Source organism: Mirounga angustirostris, unplaced genomic scaffold (genome assembly GCF_029215605.1).
Source record: "Mirounga angustirostris isolate CCGP_5_RB_7025 unplaced genomic scaffold, mMirAng1.0.hap1 SCAF_3, whole genome shotgun sequence".
Classification (NCBI taxonomy): Eukaryota; Metazoa; Chordata; class Mammalia; order Carnivora; family Phocidae; genus Mirounga; species Mirounga angustirostris.
This window is the reverse complement of record NW_026991711.1, coordinates 83,723,646-83,750,934: the sequence shown is the minus strand read 5'-3', so window position 1 is coordinate 83,750,934 and position 27,289 is coordinate 83,723,646. Positions and strand designations below refer to the sequence as shown.

The 27,289-nt window shown below is 41.6% G+C and overlaps 1 protein-coding gene across 6 annotated transcripts in view; it reads left to right on the top strand.

The window, feature by feature from the left end:
- FAM168B (family with sequence similarity 168 member B) overlaps window positions 1-27,164 on the top strand; it is a 45,603-nt gene extending 18,439 nt beyond the window's left edge. For all 6 annotated transcript variants that reach the window (XM_045869107.3, XM_045869106.3, XM_064586341.1 and 3 more), the window contains 4 exons: window positions 19,770-19,912; window positions 20,047-20,224; window positions 22,007-22,132; window positions 22,587-27,164. In XM_045869107.3, the coding sequence (XP_045725063.1) occupies window positions 19,770-19,912; window positions 20,047-20,224; window positions 22,007-22,119 (434 nt within the window). In that variant the 3' untranslated portion in view covers window positions 22,120-22,132; window positions 22,587-27,164. The remainder of the gene's footprint in view (window positions 1-19,769; window positions 19,913-20,046; window positions 20,225-22,006; window positions 22,133-22,586) is intronic.
- The last annotated feature ends 125 nt before the right edge of the window (window positions 27,165-27,289 follow it).

The window sequence follows — 27,289 nt, the reverse complement described above, 5'->3', positions numbered from 1 at the left end:
ATCTGTTTTCTCTCACTGTAGATTGCTTTATTTTCTAAAATTTTGTATAAATGAATCCTATGGAATGTACTCTTCTTTTTCAGACTGCTTTCATTCAACATAATTAACATCCATGCCATAGTGTTTATCAGTAATTGGTTCCTTTTTATTGTGGGGTTCCATTGTTTGGAAATACCACAATTTGCTTACCCATTTGCCAGTTGATGAACGAATGGATTATTTGCAGTTTGGGGCTGTTAAAGATGAAACTGCTGTGAATAGCTCTGTACAAGTCTGTGTGGATATATGCTTCATTTCTCTTGAGTAAATACAAAGGAGGGGAGTGGCTGGTTCTCAAAGCACGTGTATATTTAACTTTGTAAAAAATTGCCAAACTGTCTTCCAAAGTGGTTGTACCATTTTATGTTCCCATCCACAGTGTATGAGAGTTCCAGTTCCTTTACCTCCATGTCAACACTTGGTATGGTCATTCTGTTTAATTTTAGCCATTCTAGGGGGTGTGTAGTAATGTCTCATTTCAGTTTTAATTTGAACTTAACCTAATGACTAATAATGTTGAGCATCTTTTCATGTGCTTATTTGCCATCTGTAACGGCTTTGGTTAAGTGTGTACATCTTTATTGTATGACAGTTTTTGAGTTTGTTTTCTTATTGTTCAGTTTGAGACTTGTTTTACAGATGATTTGCAGCTATTTTCTCCCAGTCTGTGGCTTTTTTCATTTTCTTAACAGTGTCTTTAGAAGAGCAAGAGTTTTTGTGTGTGTGTGTGTGTGTGTGTGTTTTTTAAGATTTTATTTATTTGACAGAAACAGCGAGAGAGGGAACACAAGCAGGGGGAGTGGGAGAGGGAGAAGCAGGCTTCCCGTGGAGCAGGCAGCCCGATGTGGGGCTCAATCCCAGGACCCTGGGATCATGACCTGAGCTGAAGGCAGACGCTTAACGACTGAGCCACCCAGGTGCCCCGAAGAGCAAGAGTTTTTATTTATTTATTTATTTTTTAAGATTATTTATAAGTAATCTCTACACCCAGCATAGGGCTTGAACTTCCAATTCCAAGATCAAGAGTCGTTTGCTCCACCAACTGAGCCAGCCAGGCGCCCTAAGAGCAAGAGTTTTTAAATTTAATGATTTTCAGATTATCGTTTTGTTCATTTATGGGTCATGTGTTTGGTGTTATTTCTAAGAAATATTTGCCTAACCCAAATCACAAAGATGTTCTCCTGTTTTCTTCTAGTTTATAGTTTTGGCTTTTACATTTAAGTCTGTTGCCCATTTTGGTTTAGTTTTTGTATTTGATGGGAGGAATAAATTGAAGTTCATTTTTCTGCTTAAGAATTAGTTGTTAGCAGATCACCATAAAATGGCACATTGTAGAATTTTCCATGGTAGCTCACCTATATTCATTTTCTTCTTGGAGTACAACAAGTTAATGTAAAATTGTAGTAAAAGCGGGGTGCCTGGCTGGCGCTGTCAGTTAAGTGTCCAACTCTTGGTTTTGGCTCAGGTTGTGATCTCAGGGTTGTGGGATCAAGCCCTGCATCAGGCTCTGCGCTCAACACAGGGTTTGCTTGGGATTCTGTTCTGTCCTGCTTCCCTGTCCCCCACACATGCTCATGTGTTCTCTCTCTCTCTCAAGTAAATAAATCTTAAAAAAAAAAAAATACCAAAAGCTTCCAATTCTTTTATATTCTTTTACAAAAAGAGCCTCAGGCTTGTTTGAGGCTGGCAAAGCTGTTATCCTTGCCCAGAGTGTACAATGCTCCCCCAAGAGGAAGCTTTGTGTTTTTAGGCCTGGTTAGCTTCCTCCTTTGGGGGTGCCTCAGGCCAACCTGTAGAACCAGTGTCATCCATCTTCTCTTTGGGAGATGAGTCATTTCTTGCTACTTTTCTAAGACTGCTCTCAAGTTGCTGTTGTAACCAAGAAGCTGGACCAGGCAGGTGTTGAGTAATGGGATTATTGGGGATGGTGGCTGCCAAGAGGGCCTGCTTTGTACAAAGGGGCATCCACTGATAGATGGCAGAGAGTTGTCAACTGCCTGACTGCTGGCCCAGTATTGTCAGACCCTCTGATTTTTAGGGAAAGCTGGTAATAAAGATGTATGTGAAATTTGTAAACGACAGAAGAAGCTGAGAATAAAAAATAAGCTGGGAAGAGGCTGGGGATAAAGATGTATATGAAATTTGCAAATGAGAAAATAAAAGCACTTTGAAGGTTCCACCAACGTCCCCCAGTGATTTTAGCCACCTGATTTGAGTCTGGGCCACAGCTGTGCTCCCATCTTTTTCTGGGATCTGCTCATTGTTTCATATTGTGAATTTTAAAATTTTCCTTTTCAGTGGGCATTTTTATCTTACCTGATGAGCAAGCCAGAGTTGTCACTATAAAAAGGTTAAGCAAAAAGAAGTTTGTCTCCCATTTCTGCTGCTTTCTCAATCTGCCTGCTGGTTCTCTCAGCACCAGATTTGTGGACAAAGCTGATGTGTAGTACAGGTGGTGTGTTCGTGGAGATTGGCTTTTAAAGCACTTGGGCAATCCTAATACTGCTTATTTCTTAGCTCTTCTAAGTGTGACACAGTGAGGGTTTAGAGAACCTTGTGATGAGATATCATGTCTTTTGCTGAAAGATTCCATTATTCTGATGGAAGTGTCATTTATTTCATCCTCATGAACAAGTGTAGTAGGCTGAGTACCTGTGCAACATGAGTGGGCTGTCTTTTTTTGGAATCAGAGAAATATATTGGAAAGAGTTTGGGGTGTGGAGTTTGCTAGATGTGGCTCAAATCATAGCTGTGTCACTCCTGGGAAAGTTATTTTATTTCATTTTTGGCATTTGTATAATGAATTAACATATTCCTGCAGTTGTGTTATTTGAGGATTCTGGCAGGCAGCATGCACACAATCAGGCTCTCATGGCCCTGAGGCTGCACATTCAGGCTTCTCTTCTCCCATTTACAGTCGTGAGTATCTATAATAATATTTGCAATGATCATCTGAAGTCCTCAAGAAAACATTCAGTTCTTTGTAGTAAACTCTATTTAAGAAATGATTTAAACACTACATTAACGTGCATTTGGGGGGGTATTTATCTTTTTTCTTTCCAAGTTTTAAAATTCCAGTTAACATACAGTGTAATACCAGTTTTGGGTGTAGAATTTAGTGATTCATCACCTACATATAACACCCGGTGCTTCAACACAAGTGCCCTCCTTAATACCCGTGAACTATTTAACCTCTCCCCCCTACCCACCAGCATACATTTTAAAGGGAGAGAAATGTTAAAGAGTGATGAAATAGCTTCCTTGGTTGTTGCCATGCAGGGCTGGATGGAGAATAAATTGGGGAATATTTGAATTATGTCCATGAAGTAAGACCCCAGGTTTGTTTAAAAAAATAAACTTCACTTATGGCAGTCACATAGGAGAGAAAAGCCTTAGAATGTTACCAGGTTGTGGGGTCATGGGATCTGTTTTCTCTCGTTTAAATTAAAGGTTTACATGCACTTAGTTTAAAGGTAACCTCCCTCCTTCCTATCCCTGTTACTGTGACCCTGTGAGCATCCTTCAGTGAAGGTGTGGCTATTTTCTTCTGCAACTGCTTTGTCTTCCCTGGACCTGGTATCCTAGATTATGCCTCACTCTGGGGTCATTCTTCTCCAACAGCTCAGGGATTTCTTTTTAAAGATTTTATTTATTTATTTGACAGAGACATAGCGAGAGAGGGAACACAGGCAGGGGGAGAAGGAGGGGAGAAGCAGGGGAGAAGCAGGCTTCCCCGCGGAGCAGGGAGCCCGATGTGGGGCTCGATCCCAGGACCCTGGGATCACGACCTGAGCTGAAGGCAGACGCTTAACGACTGAGCCACCCAGGCGCCCCCAGCTCAGGGATTTCTTAAACCTTTCCCTTCTGTTCAATTCCTTGTCTTTCTTAGTTTACCTTTTGGTTTCAGTGGAGGATCTCCTTCAGTAGTCTCCCAGTAGTACAGGAGAGTCATAATTTCGAGATTTTTCATGTCTGAAAACATTTTGTTCTGCATTCATACTTGAGTAGTTTGGTTATAGAAGTCTAGGCTAGCAATTATTTCCCCCAGAATTTTGAGGACATTGTTTGTTTTCCAGCTTCCATTGTTGCTGCTGAGAATTGTGATACCTTGCTGATGCTTGATTGACTGTAAGCTGGGTTTCTCTATGGTAATCTGTAGTATTTTTGTCTCCAGTGTTTTGAAATTTCTTGAGCTGTGTCTTGGTGCAGGTCTTTCCTTTTCACATACATTTTATGTTCTGAATTTTCTTTTTTTTTCTTTTTAAATATATTTTTTTCTAAGTTTTTATTTATTTAAGTAATCTCTACACCCAACATGGGGCTTGAACTCATGACCCCGAGATCAAGAATTGCATGCCAGGTGCCCCTGTTGTTCTGAATTTTCTAACTATTATGCTGAGAAACTTAACGTAAAATGTTGTGCAGTATACAGTACTTTTGGAAGAAATGTGATCTATTTGAATATAAAAAGCTTTTGGTACCTCACAGTTAGCAGTCTAAGAACAGTGGCCCTAGACATGTACTTTTCCCTGAGGGAAGTCAACCAACGGTGACTCACTTTTTTGGTGAGAGGGAAAGGAGAAAGGTTCTAATCATTTTGTTGTCTGTGTTGCATTGGAATGGATGGTCTTTTTAGGAAAGGACAATCTGGAAAGCTATTACTGTTTTTAGAAGACTGTGCAGTGAATGTGTGGGGTTTTTTTTTTTGTTTTTTTTTTTTTTTATTTGAGAGAGAGCATGAATAGGGGGAGAGGCGGACTTTCCCACTGAGCAGGGAGCCTAATGTGGGGCTCGATCTCAGGACCCAGAGATCATGACCTGAGCTGAAGGCTGACGCTTAGCCACCTGAGCCACCCAGGCGCCCCAGTATTTGGTTTTGTATTGTGAATGGTTAATAAGTTTTAGAGAGGCCTTGTCAGTTTTGGATACTATGAGAGGTGTGTGTGTATGCATTTTAAGTTTCCTGTTGAGGTGTTCCTGTGTGATAACGTTGGAGCTAGTGCTATATAAAACAAACAAAAAAAGGAAGATGCCTGGCACACACTCAGTTTTTTTGTTTTTTAAAGATTTTATTTATTCATTTGAGAGAGAGCCAGAGATAGAGACAGCATGAGCAGGGAGGAGAAGGAGAAGCAGGCTCCCCACTGAGCAGGGAGCCCGACGTGGGCTGGATCCCAGGAACCTGGGAACATGACCCGAGCCGAAGGCAGATGCTTAACCAACTGAGGCACCCAGATGCCCAGCACACTCAGTTTTAACTGACAGGGGACGTGTTTATTTTCCTTGAAACCGATTTGTCTTGAGTGTTGGTTAGAAAGTACCTATACAAGAAAAAAGTAAATTTTCTGTTTTAGTATTAAGACGTAGCTCACAGTTAAAAAATACGCAGTATGATAACATATATTAAAAATCATTGCTGGGGCACTGCTTTGTCTTCCCTGGACCTGGTATCCTAGATTACGCCTTACCCTGGGGTCATTCTCCAATCTGTTGAGCGTCCGACTCTTGGTTTCTGTTCACGTGGTGATCTCAAGATCATGAGATGGAGACCCATGTCAGGCTCTGTGCTCAGCACAGAGTCTGCCTAAGATTCTCACTGCCTCTCCCTCTGCCACCCCCCTCATACTCCCTGCCTCTCTCCCATATAAATAAATGAATCTTAAAAAAATCATTGCTGTCATTAGTAATAATAGTGGGTGACCGTTTTTCCAACATTTTTATTGTGAATATTTTCAGTATACAGAGAAACTGAAAAAATGTTCACAGTGAACATCTACATGTAGACTGCCAAGATTCTACAATTAAACTTTTTTTTTTTGTTTTTTTAAGAGTGTGCACGATGGTGGGGAGGGGAGAGAATCTTAAGCAGGCAAGCAGGCTCCATACCTAGTGCAGAGCCCCATACAGGGCTCGTTCTCACGACCTCGAGCTCATGACCTGAGCTTGAAATCAAGAGTCAGATACTTAACTGACTTAGCCACCCCAGCACCCCTACAATTAAACCTTTTAAAACCTTTTATTTTTTTTTTTTAAGTTTTATTTATTTAAGTAATTTCTACCCCCTGTGTGGGGCTTGAACTCTTAAGCTGGAGCTCAAGAATCATATGTTCCACCCACAGCTAGGCAGGCACCCCTAAAATCAATTTTGAAAATTAACATTTTACTTGTATCACATATGTATCCTTCCCTCTACCTGCAGTGCCTCATGTTTTTTGATGTGTTTCAAAGTAAGTTGACATTAATACACTTCACCCCATTTGGTTCACTGTGCTTATCATTAGTATTTGCAATTCTATTTTAGGTTTTTTTTTTTTTTTTTTTTAGGTGAAATTGAAAACGAGATGCATACATTTTAAGTGTACCATTCCATTGCATTCTGACAGGTGCATATACATAGGAGCTTCTTGGAGTCATCTCATCATCTTTAACAAAGCATACATACAGGCAGGTGTTACAAGACATCTTCAGATGAGTAAGAGACCTAGGGCCAGCTGGAGGGATTTCTGCAGCAGTAGCCTCAGGCTTCCATTAGAAGAAATGAAAGGCATTGTAGGTTGACCATTCATTGGTTGTGAGTGAAGGACTTCACCTTTTTTAGTGGATGTGGTTGGTCAAAACAGTGCTTCTGAATCAGAGAATCTCTCTGTGAAGGGTTGTATGCCTAGATCTTGTTTTGTTTTATACTGTATTTCTGGAAGCTTGTTCAGGTTGGCAGCTTCCATTTTGTATGCAGTCCAAGCTCCAAGCTCTTTCTGCAGTTTGAACAGTGACAAAATGGTCTTTAACTTTCTTATTAGGAATAGTGATAGGCTTTTTAGAGGCTCTTTTTTCTCCAGGTCATGAATTCATTGCTTGTATGTTTTCACTTCCTCAGGCAGCTGCTTTTTCTAAATCAATTTATCGTATTGGGATCAATGAAATGCTAATGTGTGGTGGGCATACTTGTGAGCAATCCTGGTGATGGAAGCACTACACCTGAGCAGAGTGGCTATTTGTTATTTTTACTTACAGTTAACATAACAGTTAAAATGAATTTCAGAATAGTACAGTAAAACTTTGGAGGATCTTTTCACTCTTCAGACAGAAAGTAGCTGAGCCTGGGAGGTGCCTGGTTTGGGCAAAGGAGTCAGGACTCAGCCAGATCTGGGGTTGTACCCGCTGTGCTACATAGGACTTTGTGACATTTTGGGCAGTAGTATCTTTATCAGCATCTTCATAATGAATGCCATGCAGGGCATTTTGGGGAGTGAACCTAGGCAAGTACATAACAGTTCTAAGAAGGACCTCTAGATTAACTTGATCCTTGTAGAAAAGGGGGATTTCTTTCTTGTGGCTCAAAAAAAGCATCATTTAAAACTGGCACAGAGAGGGAGGCAAGATGGAGGAAGAGTAGGGGACCTCGTTTCATCTGGTCCTTTGAATTTAGCTAGCTAACTTTCAAATCATTTTGAACACGTGTGAATTCAACCTGAGATGTAAGAAAAGAATTGGTGGAATTCTACAAATAGAAAAGTGACCACTTTATGCAAGGCAGATGTGGAGAAGTGAATCTGAGGGGATATATCAGAAGATGATAAATGGTGGGGGGAGGGAGTCTCCATACGCTGGCTACCGGAAAGTGATAATAGCAGCAGAATGCAAAATCAGAACTTGTAGAAGTCTGCTTCTGTGAGGGACATCCCTGCCTGAAAGGTGCTCAGGTGGCAGAGTGGGGCAGAATCCGAGGTGGGACAGTATGGTCTCAGGATCCCCGGGGTCTCAGAAAGAACAGGGGTGCCTGAGCTGGCAGAATTCCCAAGCTTTGGAGCAGGGAAACCTGCTACGGTCAGCGAGCCCAGGAGTGGACTCTCAGCTTGGTTTGCCATTAACTGTGAACCAGGACACGATGGGGCGACTGCTGTCCGTGTGGGGGCCCTGCAAGCTGCAAGCCCAAGGCAACCCTCCTCCCACCTCTATGAGGATCCGCACAGGTGTACACCACAAGAGTCTGCAAAGTTTGGGGCACACAAAATTGAAGACTGCTTTTCCCTGAGGGTTTACTGAAGAGAGGGGATGGTGATCTTTCACCTCTGGGGCTGGGGATAAGGTGTGGCCATTTTTATTTTCATCCTTTAAAGCAGCAGGGAAAGCCTTCAGGGAACAAAAGCCACATAGAACAATCTGAAGCAGCTTACACTGACCGAGCTGGGCCCCCTTGCAAGGGAAGGTACAACTCCGCCCAGGCAGAGACACCTGAGAATCAGCACAGCAGGCCCCTCCTCCAGGAGACCAGCTGGAACATCAGGGGAATACCAAGTTTACCACGCACACAGAATTGCAAAACTCCAGCACCAGGGGAAAATATGATATAGGATTCGAGGTTTTTTCTCATGATTCTATTATCTTTCATTTTAGAATTTTCCTTTTTTTCTTTTTAATTTTTTATTTTATCAACTCTCTTTAAGTTTTTTTTTAACTTTCATTTTTACATTTGCATTTTATAGATATATTCTTCATTTTGGGGTTCTTTCACTGTATTCAATTTTATTTTTGTATATACATATATAAGTCTTGGCTTTCTTTACAATTTTGGGATTTAGTGTCTTCTGACAGACCAAAATATTCCCAGGACAACATGGATCACCCTGTTTTGTCCACCTGGGAGATTATATTCTCTCTCTTTTTCCTTTCTTTTGTTTCTTTTTCTTTCCTTTTTTGGTTTCTAACCTTCGGATTTGTCTGTTCTGTATTTCGTTTGGATTGTGTTTGATATTTTTGCTCTCGTTCTCTTATTCATCCATTCTTCGCTGGGCAAAATGCCTAGAAGGAGGAATTCAAAACAAAGGAAAGAACCAGAGGTAATACTCTCTGCCACACATCTAATCAGTATGGACATACATAAAATGTCAGAGCTGCAATTCAGGTTAAGAGTTATAAATTTACTAGCTGGGCCCTGAAAAAAAGCATAAAAGACACTAGAAAATCTCTTAGAGCAGAAGTAATATCTAATCAGACTGAAATTAAAAATGGTTCAACTGAGATGCAGTCTAATCTGCAAATAGATGCTCTAACAGCTAGGGTAAATGAGACAGAAGAGAGAGTTAGTGACATAGAAGACAAGATGCTGTAAAGGAAGGAAGCTGAGGAAAAGAGAGAAAAACAACTAAATGGACCCTGAGGGGAGGCTTCGAGAAATCAGCAATACCATAAAATAAAACCATATTAGAATTATTGGGGTCCCAGAGGAAGAAGAGAGAGAGGGACAGAAGGTATATTTGAGAAAATTGTAGCTGAGAATTTCCCTAATCTGGGGAAGGAAACAGGTATTCAAGTCCAAGAGGTAGAGAGAACACCCCTCAAAATCAGTAAAAATAGATCAACACCCAGACATATAATAGTGAAGCTTGCAGATTTTAAAGATAAAGAGAAAATCCTGAAAGCAGCTTGAGACAAGAGCTCCTTAACCTACAATGGTAGAAACACTAGACTGGCAGCAGGACTATCTACAGAGACCTGGCAGACCAGAAAGGGCTGGCATGATATATTCAGGGTACTAAATGAGAAAAACATACAGCAATACTTTATCCAGCAAGGCTGCCATTCATAATGGAGGGAGAGATTAAAGAGCTTCCAGGAAAACAGAAAATAATTTGTGATCACTAAACCAGCCCTGCAAGAAACACTAAAGGGGATCCTGTAAGCACAGAGAGAGCCCAAGAGTAACACACACCAGAAAGAAACAGAGACAGTCTACAGAAACAGGGACTTCACAGGTAATACAATGGCACTAAATTCATATCTTTCAATAGTCACTCTGAATGTAAATGTACTATATGCTCCAATCAGAAGACACAGGGTAACAGAGTGGATAAAAAAGCAAGACCCATCATAGGCTGAGGCTCATTTTAGACCTAAAGACACCTCCATATTGAAAGTGAGGGGGCAGAGAACCATTTATCATGCTAATGGACCTCAAAAGAAAGCTGGGATAACAATCCTCATGTCAGACAAATTAGATTTTAAACCAAAGACTATAGTAAGGAATGAAGAGGGACACTGTATCATACTTAAAGGGTCTATCCAACAAGAAGATCTAACAATTACAAATATGTATCCTAATTTGGGAGCAGCCAATTATATAAACCAATTAATAACCACATTAAAGAAACACATTGATAATAATGCAATAATACTAGGGGACTTCAGCACTCCACTCACAACGATGGACAGATCATCTAAGCAGAAGATCGATAGGGAAACAAGGGCTTTGAATGACACACTGGACTAGATGGACCTCACAGATAGCTAAGGAGCATTCCATCCTGAAGCAACAGGATATACATTCTTCTCAAGTCCACATGGAACATTGTTCAAAACAGATCACATATTGGGTCACAAATCAAGTCTCAACTGGCACCAAAAAAATGGGATTATTTCCTGCATATTTTCAGACCACAGTGCTGTGAAACTTGAAGTCAACCACAAGAAGAAATTTGGAAGGAACATAAATACATGGAGATTAAAGAACGTCCCTCTAAAGAATGAATGGGTCAACTAGGAAATTAAAGAAGAATTAAAATATACATAGGAGCAAATGAAAATGAAAGCACGACAGTCCAAAACCTTTGGGATGCAGCAAAGGTGGTCTTAAGTGGGAAATATATATATAGTCCTTCCTTAAGAAAGAAGAAAAGTCTCCAATACATAACCTAACCTTACACCTAAAGGAGCTGGAAAAAGGACAGCAAATAACACCTAAATCCAGCAGAAGAGAAATAATAAAGATCAGAACAGAAATCAATGATATATAAATGGAAAAAATCCCAGTAGATCACTGAAACTATGAGCTGGTTATTTGAAAGGATTAATAAGATCGATAAACACCTAGCCAGACTTATCAAAAAGAAAAGAGAAAGGATCCAAGTTAATCATGAATGAAAGAGGAGAGATGATGAGCACATGAGCAACACCTTGGGTCACTAATCAGATCTCAAGTGGTACCAAAAGACTGGGATTATTCCTTGCATATTTTCAGACCACAATGCTTTGAAACTTGAACTCAGTCACAAAGGGAAATTTGGAAGGAACTCAAACACTTGGAAGTTAAAGAGCATCCTATTAATGAATGGGTCGACCAGGAAAATAAAGAATTTTAAAATTCATGGAAACAAATGAAAATGAAAACACAGCTGTTCAAAACCTTTGGGTTGCAGCAAAGGCAATCAGTCCTAAGAGAGAAGTACATAGTAATACAAGCTGTTCTCAAAAAATTATTTCTATCTCAAATACACAAGCTAACCTTACAACTTAAAGGAGCTGGAGAAAGAATAGCCAATAAAGCCTAAACCAAGCAGGAGAACAGAAATAATAAAGATTAAAGCAGAAATCAATGAAATAGAAACCAAAGGAACAGTAGAACAGGTCAGTGAAACTAGAAGCTGGCTCTTTGACTTAACTAAAATCAATAAACCCCTAGCCAGACTTATCAAAAAGAAAAGAGAAAGGATGCAAATTAATAAACTCATGAATGAAAAAGAGATCACAACCAACACCAAGGAAATAACAATTTTAAGACCATATTATGAGCAACTAAATGCCAACAAATTAGGTAATCTGGAAGAAATAGATGCATTCCTAGAAACATATAAACTACCAAAACTGAAGCTTAATTAAGAAATAGAAAACCTGAACAGACCCATAACCAGCAAATAAATTGAATCAATAATCAAAACTCTCCCAACAAGAGTCCAGGGCTGGATGGCTTCCCAGGGGAATTCTACCAAACATTTAAAGAAAAATTGATACCTGTTTTTCTGAAACTGTTCCCAAAAAATAGAAATGGAAGGAACTTCAATACTCATTCTATGAGGCCAGTATTACCTTGATCCTAAAACCAGACCCCCACTAATTACAGACCAATATCCCTGATGAACATGGATGCCACAATTCTCACCGAAATACTAGCCAGTAGGATCCAACATACATTAAAAGGATTATTCACCATGACCAAGTCGAATTTATTCCTGTGCTGCAAGGGTGGTTCAGCATTCACAAATCAATGTGATATATATCACATCAGTAAAAGAAAGGACAAGAACCGTATGATTCTCTCAATTGATGCAGAAAAAGCATTTGACAAAATACAGCATCCTTTCTTGATTAAAACTCTTCACAGTTTAGGGATAGAGGGTATATAACCTCAATATCATAAAAGCTATCTATGAAAAACCCACAGCAAATATTCTCGATGGGGAAAAACAGAGCTTTTCCCCTGAGGTCAGGAACATGACAGCAATGCCCACTCTCACCACTGTTGTTCACTACAGTACTAGAAGTCCTAGCCACAGTAATCAGACAACAAAAAGAATTAAAAAGCATTCAAATTGGCAAAGAAGTCACTCACTCACTCTTCCAAGATAACATGATACTTTATGTGGGAAACCCAAAAGACTCCACCCCAAAATTGCTAGAACTCATATGGGAATTCAGTAACATGGCAGGATATAAATCAATGCACAGAAATCAGTTGCATTTTTATACACTAACAATGAGACAGAAGAAAAGAGGAGTTAAGGGCACCTGGGTGGCGCAGTCGTTAGGCTTCTGCCTTCAGCTCGGGTCATGATTGCAGGGTCCTGGGATTGAGCCCGCATCGGGCTCCCTGCTCAGCGGGAGACTTGTTTCTCTCTCTCCCACTCCCCCTGCTTGTGTTCCCTCTCTCGCTGTGTCTCTCTCTGTCAAATTTAAAAAAAAGGGGAGTTAAGGAATCAATCCCATTTACATTGCACTGAAACCCATAAGATACCTAGGAATAAACCTAACCAAAGAGGCAAATGACCTGTACTGAAAAAACTACAGAACACTTGTGAAAGAAATTGAGGAAGACACAAAGAAATGGAAGAACATTCCGTGCTTATGGATTGGAAGAATAAATACTGTTAAAATGTCTGTGCTACCTGGAGCAATCTACACATTCAGTGCAATCCCTATCAAAATACCATCAACATTTTTCACAGAGTTGGAAAAAATAAATCCTAAAATTTGTATGGAACCAGAAAAGACCCTGAATAGCCAGAGGAATGTTGAAAAAGAAAACCAAAACTGGTGGCCTCACAATGCCGGACTTCAGGCCTATATTACAAAGCTGTGACTATCAAGACAGTATGGCACTGTCAGAAAAACAGACACATAGATCAGTGGAGTGGAATAGAGAATCCCAAAATGGGCCCTCAGCTTATCTTTGACAAAACAGGAAAGACTATCAGTGGAAAAAGGACAGTCTCTTCAATAAATGGTGCTGGGGAAATTGGACAGCCACATGTTAAGAATGAAACTGGACCATTTTCTTGCACCATACACAAAGATAAACTCAAAATGGATGAAAGGCCTAACTGTGAGACACGAATCTATCAGAATCGTAGAGGAGAACACCAGGCAGCAACCTGTTAAACCTCGGCTGCAGCAACTTCTTGTTAGACATGTCTCCAAAGGCAAGCAAACAAAAGCAAAAATAACCTATTTCATCAAGATAAAAAGCTGCACAGCAAAGGAAACAGTTGACAAAACTAAAAGGCAACCTACGGAATGGGAGAAGGTATTTGCAAATGACATAATCAGATAATGGGCTAGTATCCAAGATCTATAAAGAACTTACCAAACTCAACACCCAAAAAACAAACAATCCAGTTAAGAAATGGGCAGAAGACGTGAACAGACTTTTCTCCGAGGAAGACATCCAAACGGCCAACAGACACATGAAAAAATGCTCAACATCACTCAGCCTCAGGGAAATACAAATCAATACCACAATAATATACCACCTCACACCAGTTAGAATGGCTAAAATTAACAAGACAGGAAACAACAAATGGCAGGGATGCGGAGAAAGGGCAACCCTTTTACACTGTTGGTGGGATTGCAAGCTGGTACAGTCACTCTGGAAAACAGTGTGGAGGTTCCTCAAAAGTTAAACGTACAGCTACCCTACAACTAAGCAATTGCACTACTAGGTATTTATCCCAACGATACAAATGTAGTGATCTGAAGGGGCACCTGCACCTCAACGTTTATAGCAGCAATGTCCGCAATAGCGAAACTGGAATGAGCTGAGATGTCCACTGACAGATGATGAATGAAGATGTGGTGTATATGTGTGTGTGTGTGTGTGTGTGTGTGTGTGTTTGTATACGTATACACACACATACATACACACACACAATGGAATATTAGTCATCAGAAAGGATGAATACTTACAATTTAATTACACGGATGTGCATGGACCTGGAGTGAAATAAGTCAATCAGAATGACAATTATATGGTTTCACTCATATGTGGAATATAAGAAACAGCATAGAGGATCATAGGGGAAAGGAGGGAAAAGTGAACGGGAAGTCTTCAGAGAGGGACAAAAACCGTGAGAGACTTAACTATAGGAAAGAATTGAGGGTTGCTGGAGGGGAGGTGGGCAGGGGGATGGATAACTGGGTGATGGGCATTAAGGATGGCACGTGATGTGATGAGCACTGGGTGCTATATGCAACTGATGAATTATTGAACACTTCATCTGAAACTAATGATGTACTGTGGAATTTAAATAAAGAAATAAAAGTGGTGCATTTTGGGGCACCTGGGTGGCTTAGTTGGTTAAGCATCTAACTCTTGATTTTGGCTCAGGTCATGATCTCGGGGTCAGGAGATCAAGCCGTGCATTGTTGGCCTCCACTCCTCAGCGGGGAGTGTGCTTGAGATTCTCTCTCCCTCTGCCCCTCCTCCTCAATAAATAAATAATCTTAAATTCCTGGGATCATTCATTCTCTTCCTTAAATTAAAAACAAAATATATGTCCACTTCTAACCACAGTCCAGTAAGATAAATTTTTCTAATTTTAATTTTTTAATACTCAGCTTTTTTTTTAAGATTTATTTATTTGAGAGAGAGTGTGTGTGAGCTTGGTCTGGGGGGCAGAGTGGGACAGTGACAGGAGAATCTCAAGCATACTCCCCAGTAAGTGCAGAACCCGACGTGGTGCTTGATCTCAGGACCCTGAGATCATGACCTGAGTCGAAGTCAATAATCAGATGCTTAATTGACTAAGCCACCCAGGTGCCTCACTTAGCTTGTTTTTTAAACTTGAGGTATAATTTATGCACAAACACCCATGTATTAAGTGTTCAGTTAGACTGATTTTGACAGTTGTATATACTCATGTTATCACATCTGAAGGAAAATACCAAGCACTTTGATCATCCCAGATGCTTTCTTTCTGCCCTCTCCAAACCACCCTTCCCCTTTCTCCCACCATAGGTATATTTATAGGCTTTGTATTGAAAATGAGATCATATGATGTGTGCTCTTCTGTGTGTGTCTGGTGTCTTTTAAACATTCAACATGGTGTTCAACATGGTTTGAGATTTATTTGCGTTTTTTCCTTTTGATACTTAGTATTTTTTATTTGGATGTGTCATAATTTATCCATTCTCCTTTTGATGAGCGTTATTTCCCAATTTTTGTCTATTATGAAGAAGTTTGGTGAACAGTTTTTATAAGTCCTGGTGTGAACATATGTTTTCATTCTTCTAGGATAGATATCTGAGCGTGAATTGCTGGGTCCTATGGAAAGTATTTCTCTAGCTTTATGAGCAGTTGTACTGACACGCCCATGAATTAAGTGTGAGTGAGTGAGCCCTTGTCTCGTAATGAATGAGAAATAGTACCTCAGACACCTTTTTTTTTTTTAATTTTTTTTGAAGATTTATTTTAGAGAGAGGTTTGGGGGAGGGGCAGAGGGAGAGACTCTTGAAACGGACTCCACCCTGAATGTGGATCCGGAAGCAGGGCTCAGTCTCATCACCCTTAGATCATGACCTGAGCCAAAACCAAGAGTCAGACACTTAACTGAGTGCTCCACCCGGGAGCCTCTCTCACTTTTAGAAAGCAGTTTTATTGAGGTATAATTTACATATACTAAAAGTTTATCCTTTTAAGCGGTTGGTCTGGTGTCTTTAGACAGGAGTATACAGTTGTGTAACGCCACCACAGTCAAGTGACTTCATTCCCTGAGAAGTTCCTTCATGCCCTCTGGCCCCTGACCACCACCAATCGGTTTTCTATCTTGGAATATTAGGTTGGTCTTTCCTAGAGTTTCCTATCAGTGAAGTTAGCATGTATTTTTTTTAATAATTTAAAATTTTCTTAAGTAGGCTTTGTGCCCAATGTGGGGCTTGAACTCAGGACCCTGAGATCAAGAGTCAGGTGCTCCACCAACTGAGCCAGCCAGGCACCTCTCAGCATGTATTCTTATGTCTGGCTTCTTTTGCATCTTATAGTTTGAGATTTATCCCATGTTGTATGTATCAGTTGTATCTTTTTGGTTGCTAACTAGTATTTTATTCTATGGATGTACCAGTTTGCTGGTGGACATTTGGTCATTATGAATAAAGCTGCTAAGAACATAGCAGTTCAGAGGCCCTCTCATACCCTCCCTTGAGAATAAGCCACTGTTCCTTGTTGGGATGGGGAGTCAGGAAGAATGGGGAGCCAGACATCTTCTGGCTTAGCAAATAGACTCTAGCCACTCTTCCAGACTTTTAGCCCTCCATCAACTGGAAGCAAGTGCTGATAGTTTCCAGGTTTTGGGGAAGGGGTGTGCCTGGTAGCAGGCTGCTTCTCGGCCCTCTTCACTGTTGGCTGCGATGTAGCTATTTTGAGTCTGCCAGATCATTTTCCGCTTCTGCTTTTTAGGTTCCAAAGTGTTGTCTTCTCTCCCATTCTTTGTCTCTGTGGCTTTACATCTTTAACTTATTAATCTGATTTATTGTCACTTTGGGTGGGGACAGATGCAAATGTATGTGTTCAACTTGCTGTCTTAACTCAGATCTTTTTATCTTAGCCCTGGTGTTTGACAAGTTTCTCCCCTGTCCCCTTTTTTTTGCTGTAATAAATAACACTGTGATGAGAATTCTTACAGTTGAGTCTGTTCCAGTCCATACTTTTAATGCCAGATTGTGGCCCAGGAAGGTGTACCAATTTGTATTCCCACAGGACAGGTATTTCTTTCCTATTCCTGTGTTGAGTATACTCTCAGTAGAACCTTCTCCTTTGTTTTTTCCCTTCTCCCCCAATCCCCACAAACATACTTGCACATCAGGTCTAGAAATGAAGTCAGATGTTTGTGGAGGATAGACAGGGCCACAGTGGTGTCAGATCTTGACTGCAGTCAGGGCTGTAACATTGCTTTGTTCCTCACTGCACATGTGGTTCCTCCCTGTGCCGGGCCCAAAAGTGGGTTTGAATTAAGGCCTTTTTTTCTTTCCTTTAAAAAATTTTTTTTTATTAGTTTTAGGTGTATAAACATAGTGATTTAACATTTCTGTGTATTGCTCATTGCTTAGCACAGTCATACAGTGTTATTACAGTATTATTGACTATATTCCCTGTACTCTACTTTTCGTCTACATGACTGACTTAACTTTATAACTGGACGTTTGTACCTCTTAATCCCCTTCACCTGTTTTGCCTATCACCATTCCCTTCTCCCCCAGCCCGGCAACCACTGCTTTGTTCTCTATTTTTGAGTCTGTTTGTGGTTTTTGCTTTGTTTTGTTTTTTAGATTGTACATATAAGTGAAATCACTGGATCATATGGTATTTGTCTTTCTCAGTCAGACTTACTTCACTTAACGTAATATCCTCTAGGTCCATCCATGTTGTTGCAAATGACAAGATCTCATTCTTTTTTATGGCTGAGTAGTATTCCAGAGAGAGAGAGAGAGAGAGAGAGTGTTTGTGTGTGTGTGTGTGTGTGTGTGTGTACACACGTACATATACATGACATCATCTTTATCCATTCTATCATTGGATACTTGGGTTGCTTCCATATCTTGGCTGTTGTAAATAATGCTACAATAAACATAGGGGTGTATGTATCTTTCCAGACTAGTGTTTTCATTTTCTTTGGTTAAATACCCAATAGTGGAATTACTGGATCATGTGGTGTTTGTTTGTTTTTAACTTTTTGAGGAATGTTCATACTATTTTCTGTAGTGGCTGCACCAATTTCATTCCCACCAGCAGTGCACCAGGGTTCCCCTTTCTCCACATCCTTACCAGCACTTGTTATTTCTTGTCTTTTTGATACTAGCCATTCTGACTGGTGTGAGGTGAGATCTCATTGTAGTTTTGATTTGCATTTCCCTGATGATGAGTGATGTTGAGCATCTTTTAATGTGTCTTTTAGCCACCTGGGATCTTGTTTGGAAAAATGTCTATCCAGGTCTTTTGCCCATTTCTTAACTGGATTGTTTTTTTGGTGGTGTTCTTCATGTAATTTTGGATATTAACCCCTTATCACATTTTTCATTTGCAGATCTTATCTCCCATTCACTAGTTGTCTTTTTGTTTTGTCATGGGTTACTTTACTGTGCAGAAGCATTTTATTTATTTGTTTATTTTTAAAGATCTGTTTATTTTAGAGAGAGCGAGTGCGGGAGGGAGGGACAGAGGGAGAAACCGAAGCAGACTCCTTCAGTGTGGGGCCTGGAGCCAGGCAGGGGGCTCGATTCCATGACCCTGATATCGTGACTTGAGCCGAAACCAAGAGTCGAACGCTCAATCAGCTGCACCACCCAGGAACCCCTGTGCAGAAGCTTTTTAGTTTGATGTAGTTCTAAGTTTATTTTTGCTTTTGTTTCCCTTGCTTGAGAGATCCATAAATATGTTGCTAAGGCCATTGTACAAGAGATTATTGCCTAGATTTTCTTTTAGGACTTTTTTGAGGTTTCAGGTCTCACATTTAGGTCTTTATTCCATTTTAATTTTTGTGTATGGTGTAAGAAAGTGGTCCAGTTTCATTCTTTTGCATGTAGCTGTGCACTTTTCCCAATACCATTTATTAAACTGTCTTTTCCCCATGGTATATTCTTGCCTCCTTTGTTGTAGATCATTAGTTGGCCAATTAAACGTGGGTTTATTTCTGGGCTCTCTATTCTGTTCCATTGATCTGTGTGTCTGTTTTTATGCCAGTACCATACTGTCTTGATGATTACATCTTTGTAATATATCTTGAAATCTGGGATTGTGATACCTCCAGCTTTGTTCTTCTTTCTCAAGATTGCTTTGGCTATTCAGGGTCTTTTGTGGTTCCATATACAAGTTTTAGGATTGTTTGTTCTAGTTCTGTGAAAAATGCTATTGGTGTTTTGATAGGAATTGCGTTGAATCTGTATATTGCCTTTGGTAGTAAGGACATTTTAACAATATTCTTCCAGTTCATGAGTGTGGTGTAGCTTTCCATTTATTTGTGTTGTCTTCAGTTTTTTTCCATAAGTGTGTTCTACAGTTCTCAGAGCACAGGTCTTCCACCTCCTTGGTTAAATTTATTTCTAGGTATCTTATTCTTTTTGGTACAGTTTTAAGTGGGACTGTTTTCTTAATTTCTCTTCTACTTTTCATTAGTGTGTAGAAACACAACAGATTTCTATATATTCGTGTCCTACAGTTTTACTGAATTCATTTATTAGTTTCTTGATGGAGTCTTTAGAGTTTTCTATGTGTAGTGTCATGTCATCTGCAGATAGACAGTTTTACTTCCTCCTTACCATTTTGGATGCCATTTATTTCTTGTCTGACTGCTGTGCCTAGGACTTCCAGTACTGTGTTGAATATCAGTGGTGAGAGTGGACAGCCTTGTCTTGTTCCTGACCTTAGAGGAAAAGCTCTGGGTTTTTCACGGCCATTGGCTTCTTTGTTTCAGGTTACACTCCCGGCACACCTTACAAAGTGTCCTGTTCCCCCACCAGCGGGGCAGTGCCACCATACTCCTCCTCCCCCAACCCCTACCAGACCGCTGTGTACCCTGTGCGAAGTGCCTACCCCCAGCAGAGCCCCTACGCGCAGGTAGGCCTGGGGTGTGCTGTGGGTCTCTTAATGGTGCTCACGGGCACTGTGCGTACGGGAAGGGTTGGTTCTCTCTGGGCTCTGATCCATGGGGTGTGGAGCCCTGTGGCAGTTGTCTCTCCTCTTCTCCACAGCAAGGCACGTACTACACACAGCCCCTGTATGCAGCACCCCCTCACGTCATCCACCACACCACAGTGGTGCAGCCCAATGGCATGCCGGCGACGGTGTACCCTGCTCCCATCCCTCCACCTAGAGGCAACGGCGTCACCATGGGCATGGTGGCTGGGACCACTATGGCCATGTCGGCAGGTGAGTCCTTGACCCTGGGTTGCCTGTTTTATGATGGCGTGAGAGCCGGGGGAAGAGAGAGCTCACTAATTCTTTTACCCTTGGTTTGATTTTTCATGGCTCGAGTTGTATGGAAGGACATACTCGTCAGGAAAGGAACAGCATATAATCTTTTTCTTTCCCTTCCCTTCATTTCCTCCTCTTCTCCTTTCAGTTGAGAGGAGTCTGGGGTTTAGAGTGACAAGCCAAGAACCAGGTACCTTTCCTGTGGGCACAACTGGTTAGTGATCTCTGTATTTGACGGGTGAGCTGAACCCTTGGCAGTAGGGCCGAGGAGTGGTCGGTCCCCCTGAGGAGCATACCAAGCTTGAGCAGAAGGGGATTACTTTGTGTCTAGGTGGGCTGGCCCTCCTGGTACCACCCTTTATTGTGGGCTATCTTTGCAGGGCAAGTTGTGTGAATGTTGGTGTTTGCATAAATCTAAAAAAACTGGCTTTGTGTTAATAGACATTAACAGCTACTTGTAGAAATCCTTTGGCATTGGTCGACTTTATTTCCCAAGGCTTCCCTTGGTCAGAAAAATAAATCACAGAAACATGAGGCTCCTGGGTAGGATGTACACATCTTCTTGGACTACAGAGCCCCTGGGGACTTGACGTAATGTCTAAGGATTAGGTTACCTCCAGTGGGCACATGAGTTGTCTATGGCCGGGCGGCCAGGTACACAAGATGCACGTGCTTGCCATTGGCTGTGTTTTTTTGTTTTTGTTTTGTTGGGGTTTTTTTCCCATTGTTGTTCCCTCTTTTTTTTCTTTTCTTTTTTTTTTTTTTTTAACTTCAACATAGGGAGATTGTGCCAGAGAGAAAGGTATGTGTTTTCTGCCCAGAGTCTCCATTGTATTTGGGTTTCCCATACTTATCTGTGGAGAGACAGAAACTGCATGTTTGAGGCATGTGGAGGGAGGGATGGCAGGCTGTGGGCTTGTTGTGGGCAGGGAGATGGGAAGTGAAGAGAAGCAAAGTGAGGCTGTTAGGTTTGAGGTTCTGCTTATCTACAGATGGGCTCAGAGTGTTGCTGAGTTTTCTGTAGTTATAAGGGAATACATTATTTTCATGTACTCAGAAGCTCATGTAGTTTGGAGTCTTCCCTCTCTTCAATTTATTACCATCTTAACCATTTTTAACTGTATATAGTTTAGTAATGTTAACTTTAGTCACATTTTTGTAAAACAGGACTTTTTCACCTTGCAGAACTGAAGGTCTGCTCATTAAATAACAATTCCCCTTATCCCCTGTGCCCCCCACCCCCAGCCCAGTCCAGCCCCTGGCCACCACCGTTTATACTTTGTCAGTTTGACTACTCGAGATACCTCATGTAAGTGGAGTCCTTTTGGATGTATCTTTTTGTGACTGGCTTATTTTACTTAACATAACGTCCTCAGGGTTCATCCATGTTGTAGCATGTAACCAATTTCCTTCCTTTTTAAGGCTGAATTTTTTTATTTTGTCAATTACCTGATTTCCAAAAATCATTTGAGTATGCTTGTGTGAAGGGAAAGCACAAAGCCTTCTGTAGACGTTATCATATAAGCTTGCTGTGTTCGTACAGCTTTGAGTTGTGTACGATCAGAGTTCTGACAGCACTCTAGGTCGAGACTACCCCTCCTTCTGTGTATCTCCTTCCTTTCAAAGCAGGCCGGGCCAGAGCTCTCTTGTTGGGCAGCGTGGAGCTGTATGGTGACACGGGCTCGCCTTGTGTGTGGTGGTGCTGCCTGCCACTGAGACAGCTGCTCTTTCTTCCAGGTACCCTGCTGACCGCCCACTCCCCAACTCCTGTTGCCCCCCACCCAGTCACTGTGCCCACGTATCGGGCCCCAGGAACGCCCACCTACAGCTACGTGCCCCCTCAGTGGTGATCACCCTGCAAATGTAAGTGACCGGTGAAATCTGTGTTGACTCTCGACTAAAGTGTATTTTTTTCAGTACAGAATGGCAAATCTAACATATTTTAAGCACTAATGAGAAAAATGCTACCTGTTAATCCAAGAGCAGTGTGGTATTTAAATTTTTGTTCTTATTGGGACTCTATAAAGTAGAAGAAGGAAGGGAACCATGGAGTACTTGCTGTATACACTGTAGACTTTGTTCCTTTCCTCTTCCATGCTCTAATCTCCCACTGCCTTCTGCAGGAAATAGGATTCTAGTTGTAACTGGAAGTCTCTCTCAGGTCCACAGAACCAGGAGCAGTGGCCTCTCCTGCTGCTGCCCTTTCTGGTCCTAGTGGATTTCGTCCTCCTTGAGTTGAATGAAACCCCTCCTTTTTGGAGCAGTGGTGCCAGAGGCACTCTTTGTTGACTGTGTCTGTCTTTCTTCCCCCTGCCAGGTTTGAGGATGGAGCTGTGCAGTCACATCATGGAGGTTCCACAGCTGGTGCTGCAGGCCTCGCGCCTCCAACCCGGACTTTCTTCTTAATGCTCTCTACACTTAGCTAAACACTACTATGGCCCGGCCCAGCAGGTCCCAGCGCCATTAGTCTCCAACTAACTCTGTGGGTTGGTCTTAAAGCAAATCCTGTTTTATGGGCTGCCTGGCAATTTTTTTAGCTAACTGTAATGATTAAAAGGGAGTATTAATCTATTCTGAATCATATCTAGTTGAATGCATGTTTAAAAAAACAAACACAAAAACAAAGCTTGCTCAATCTACCTGCAGTGACTGATGCAAAACCATCATATGCAAAACCCAAAGGAATGGAAAAGCATTTTATAACTTGTATCACTAATGCACTGTTGTAATGTATGCAGAGTCTTAAAGTTATAAGTGTTAAAGTGAATTTCTTCATAGAGTATCTGAAATCCCTTAGATGATGATTCTTCAGCCTTTGGGGTTGAGGTGGGTTGCCAGTTGGTAACGTGGACTTTGAGTTTTCAGCCATCTATTTCTTTCACACTGACTGCACGGCGAGGGGAGAGAGTTGCAGGGACAGGGAGAGTGCCAGGAGAGCCACCACTGCCAGGGATGCAGCCAGCTTACTGGGCATCCCTATCTTGCCATTTAGTCTTGGGGGGCATTGTGGTGTGGACATTCTTAAAGATCATCGTGAAAGTGTAGAGTGTGTGGCCAGTATATAGCTAGGGGCAAGAGGTGGTCTTTGTATCAGCAAAGCAATTTTCTCTGCCATTTAAGTTTTCATGACAAGCCTCTTACAGATAGAGATGAGGTTTTCTGTATCTTTACTGGAAAAGTCCTATGTAGAACTAAATTATTTTCCTGGGATGGAAGACATGTGAAGGAGAAACAGCCACACTTGTAGGAGGTATTGGCTTCTCCTTTATTTAGCACAGAAAACCATTCCTCCCTGCCCCAAGAAATGTTTCAGTCCACTGAAAACATAGATAGGCATTGCTGTTCTCACCGCCCCCCTGTCACCCTCCTCGCCAAAGAAGGGCAAAGATTTCAGCTGTTATGAAGAAAGTTGTATATTTAAGAACTATTAAAAGGGAACAAAACTTTATTTGAAGTTTCTTGTAGAGAGGCAGGGCTTGGCTATGTTTGGGCCCATCCACCTGATGGGGACTTGTCATCTCAGAAAATTTGGAGGCTGCTCCTGGAGATGGGTCTGTGGAGATGTGAGGGAAGGGCTGGTGCCTTTTGTCTGTGAGCCTTGTCTGCCATGTCTTGTAGCTGAGGGCTCTTAGCACAAAGCAGGTATGGACAGCAAAGGGCCAGGCAGCATCAGAATGCATTTGCTTTCCAGGATTTATTCGGAAAGGATTTTGTGTTTAAAGTCTGAATATTGTACATAAGAAATGAAAAGGATTTTTTTGCCTAAATGTGCCCAACTTGTATCAATGGGAATGTGTGTCTGTTCAGAGAGGGGGTGGGAGGGTGAGGGTTTTGTTCCCTTTCAGCAGTCTGTCAGGTGGGCGTGGGGTATGCTCCTGTTCACCCCATCATTGTTTCAAGTGTTGTGGGCTTTGGTTGGGGAGGGGACCCTGCCCCTACATCTCTGGCAGCTAGGTCAGGACTCTGGCACTGGTTTGGCATTCGGCCCCATTTGGTGAGTAGGACACCTGACCCCTGAGCCTTTGGTAACCTTATTTTTTGTAGTAAGTACCCCATAATTTTTTTTTCCACATTTTATTTTATAAGAAGTTTAGGAATATTTTTGCATGGATCATTGTAAACAGAAGATTCCTTATTCCTAATGTCTATTAACATAGTGTGCTTACTGATAAGTACTTTAAATTGCTTCATTAGCACTTAACCCACATGTGTGTTTGTCAGTGTGTGTCTGTGTGTATGTGAACCATTTACTTCAGGCACATGGTTTGTGTCCACTTCTTCAACTCTTTGTTGGTAATTCCATCTGTATAGTAGATGGTTTGTGATAAATATCTGATAGGTTCTAAGGGTTCCAGGGCTGAACTGACCAAGTAAAAGAAAAGTCAGTTTCCCCAGTTTAGTGTAATAGATTAGGAGAAAATACGATTTTAATGTATGCTTTAGTAAAGCCCTGAACATCAAAATGGGTGCGCGCACACACACATACACACACACACAAAACTACATGTAAAGGGGTGGAGTTATTTGAATTGAGGAAAGATAGAAGTTATATAGGATGCTTCATTGGGCTTGCTTGAGACATGGCACACACAGGGTGAGCGTTTTCACAAGCACTGAATTAAATGGTGTTTTTGAGAGCAAGAAGGGTGGGTTGCATTTCGCCCCCATTTATATCAGCTTCATAAACACTTTCCACCTTATAATTTTTTTTAATCTCTTTTCTCCTTTTGTGAAGGTGAGTTTTGGGAGGCTTTATCAAATACTTTTGCATAATGGAATACATCTCTGGAAATCTTCTATTTTGAACCTGTCAGGGCGTCAGCTATCAAATATAATGAAAGGTAGATCTTGCCTAGCAGGTAAGAATCTGGACATACGAATAGTAGCAAAACTGTCATAGGTTGCAATTTTAACAGCATTTAATTCCAGTAAAATTAATTAAGGAATAGACTTCTGTTATAAATTTGCATAATTTGATATCCCAAGAATAATAGTGGAACATTCAGAGAAACTTTGCTTTTCTTTTTGTATGTGACATTCCTAATTTGAGAGTCTTTCAGCTGAATTATGGTTCTTTCAGAAGTGGAGATAGGCAAGCGAAGGACCTAATTCCTCTAAACATGAATGTTATCATGGGTATTAAAAAAAAAATTGTTCTACAGCCTCTCTGCTAAGGTTTAGGAGGTCTCTTTGCTTATGGAAATTTTGTTAGGATCTGGGCCAGGTGACTTGACTGTTTAGTGAAGAGCGTTGGTCCCATCAGCTTGCTGCCTCTGTGAAGTGAAGCCAACATCACGGCCAGGGCCATTCATGGTGATAGGCATGGAGGCCAGGCGCTTCCAGAAGCTTTTATGTATCGTGTTAAATCTTTTCAGAACATTCTTATTGGTATGGTTATTAGACCAGCCAGTTGCTGTTCTGTGACTCTGTTTCTTGAGTGCTATGCAAATGCAGTATTTACAGGACACGAGGGAGGTCTTGAGCCTCGGCCTGGGCATCTGGTTGGCAAGCATTTTGCCCTTCCCACGCTGGGCATACAGTGCCTTGCTCCATCTGGTGGCACCATCACTTCTATAATGAGAGGAAATACATTCTTAAGGCACTTTGGCTATGCTGCTCTCTGGCACACGGGTTTCTGTGAGTGTGCCTGCCAGCCGGTGGTGAAAGGTGGCACATGCCAACCACATCAGCATTGGGGCCCACTTCCAAAAGGAAATCCAGACTTCTTCAGTTCTTGGAAACAGTTGGAAACAGTATTTCTCTGACCAGTTGGGCCACCTTCTCCCTATCTGGCAGCTAATGGCTGGATACCCCAGTCATTGCCAACCTGAGTATTGCCCAGACAGGACAGGATGCCTCTCTGACCCCTCAGCAGGCTCATGGGCAGTTTTAAGGCTGAGTGGCTTGAGGGTGGGGGGCAGCTTCTGGTTCTTCTCTCTGGTGCTTTCTAAGGGTGGGTGGGGGTGTCTCTACAGAGGAGTGTGGTTGGCTCAGGGGAAGGGCAGACTGCTTAGCTCCTCTCTAGCACATCTCAAGTGTTTGTGTGTGTTTTTCCCCTGAGCTGTTTATTACTCAGCCTGAGCTTTCTGAAGGTGCATCAGACTTTTTTGAACAGACTTGCAGATGACCTGCTGCAGAGGAGGGTCTGATCTTTTTGGGTTGAAAGTTGCAAAGTTGATGTTACATGTTTCAGAGGATTTGTCTCCTCCCCCCACCCCTAGCATGCAGCCCCCCCACCCCCCATTCATTTGAAGAACAGAAAACCCCCTAGGGATAACCTTATTTGAATCCCCAGGACTAAAGTTTACTTACTTGGGACAGGGAGACAGAGGAGAGGCAGGTGTCTGTTCAGGAAGCCTGCAGAGGGCTTCAGGAGACCTTTGCTCCCAGGGCTGGTGTTTTGGAGATGACAGGTGTCTCTCGTTTGGGCCTCCTGAGCCTTGTCAGTCTCCCACGGGTCCTTGTGCAGACTAGTGGTCAGTAAAATAGGCTCTGTTGCACTCCGGCAGGGTTGCTGTGATGGAGGAGAGGCCCCAAGGAGCCACATGGGCTGTGACTGACTAGGAAATGGTTCCTTTTTTTTTTTTTTAAATGATTTTTAAATACTTTTTTTAGACCGTTCTCTTGGTACTTTTTTTAAGCTTAAGTCAGCATTGTCTTCCAGTGTTAAAGGCATCCCTCACCTCTGCATTGAACTTACGGTGTCCATCAATACAAAGGAATGGAACATCCATCCTGAGCCAGTTCCATTATGTGTAAATTCATACTATTTTAATTTTTTATGCAATCTGATGAGTAGATGAGCTCAGATTTAAAATTCTTAAAGGCACGTTTATTGTAACAAGAATTGTTATGTATTAATACTGCAGTTTTCAATAAAGATTGACTTGTGTTTCATGTTGTGATTTTTTAAAAAAATTTTTCCCCTGTAGGTTTTATCGAGGTGGCATGGCCTGGCTGGGAGGTGGTATAGATTCTTTCAAGTTAGGACATCCAGGGTTTGGGGGCCGAGGGCCTTGT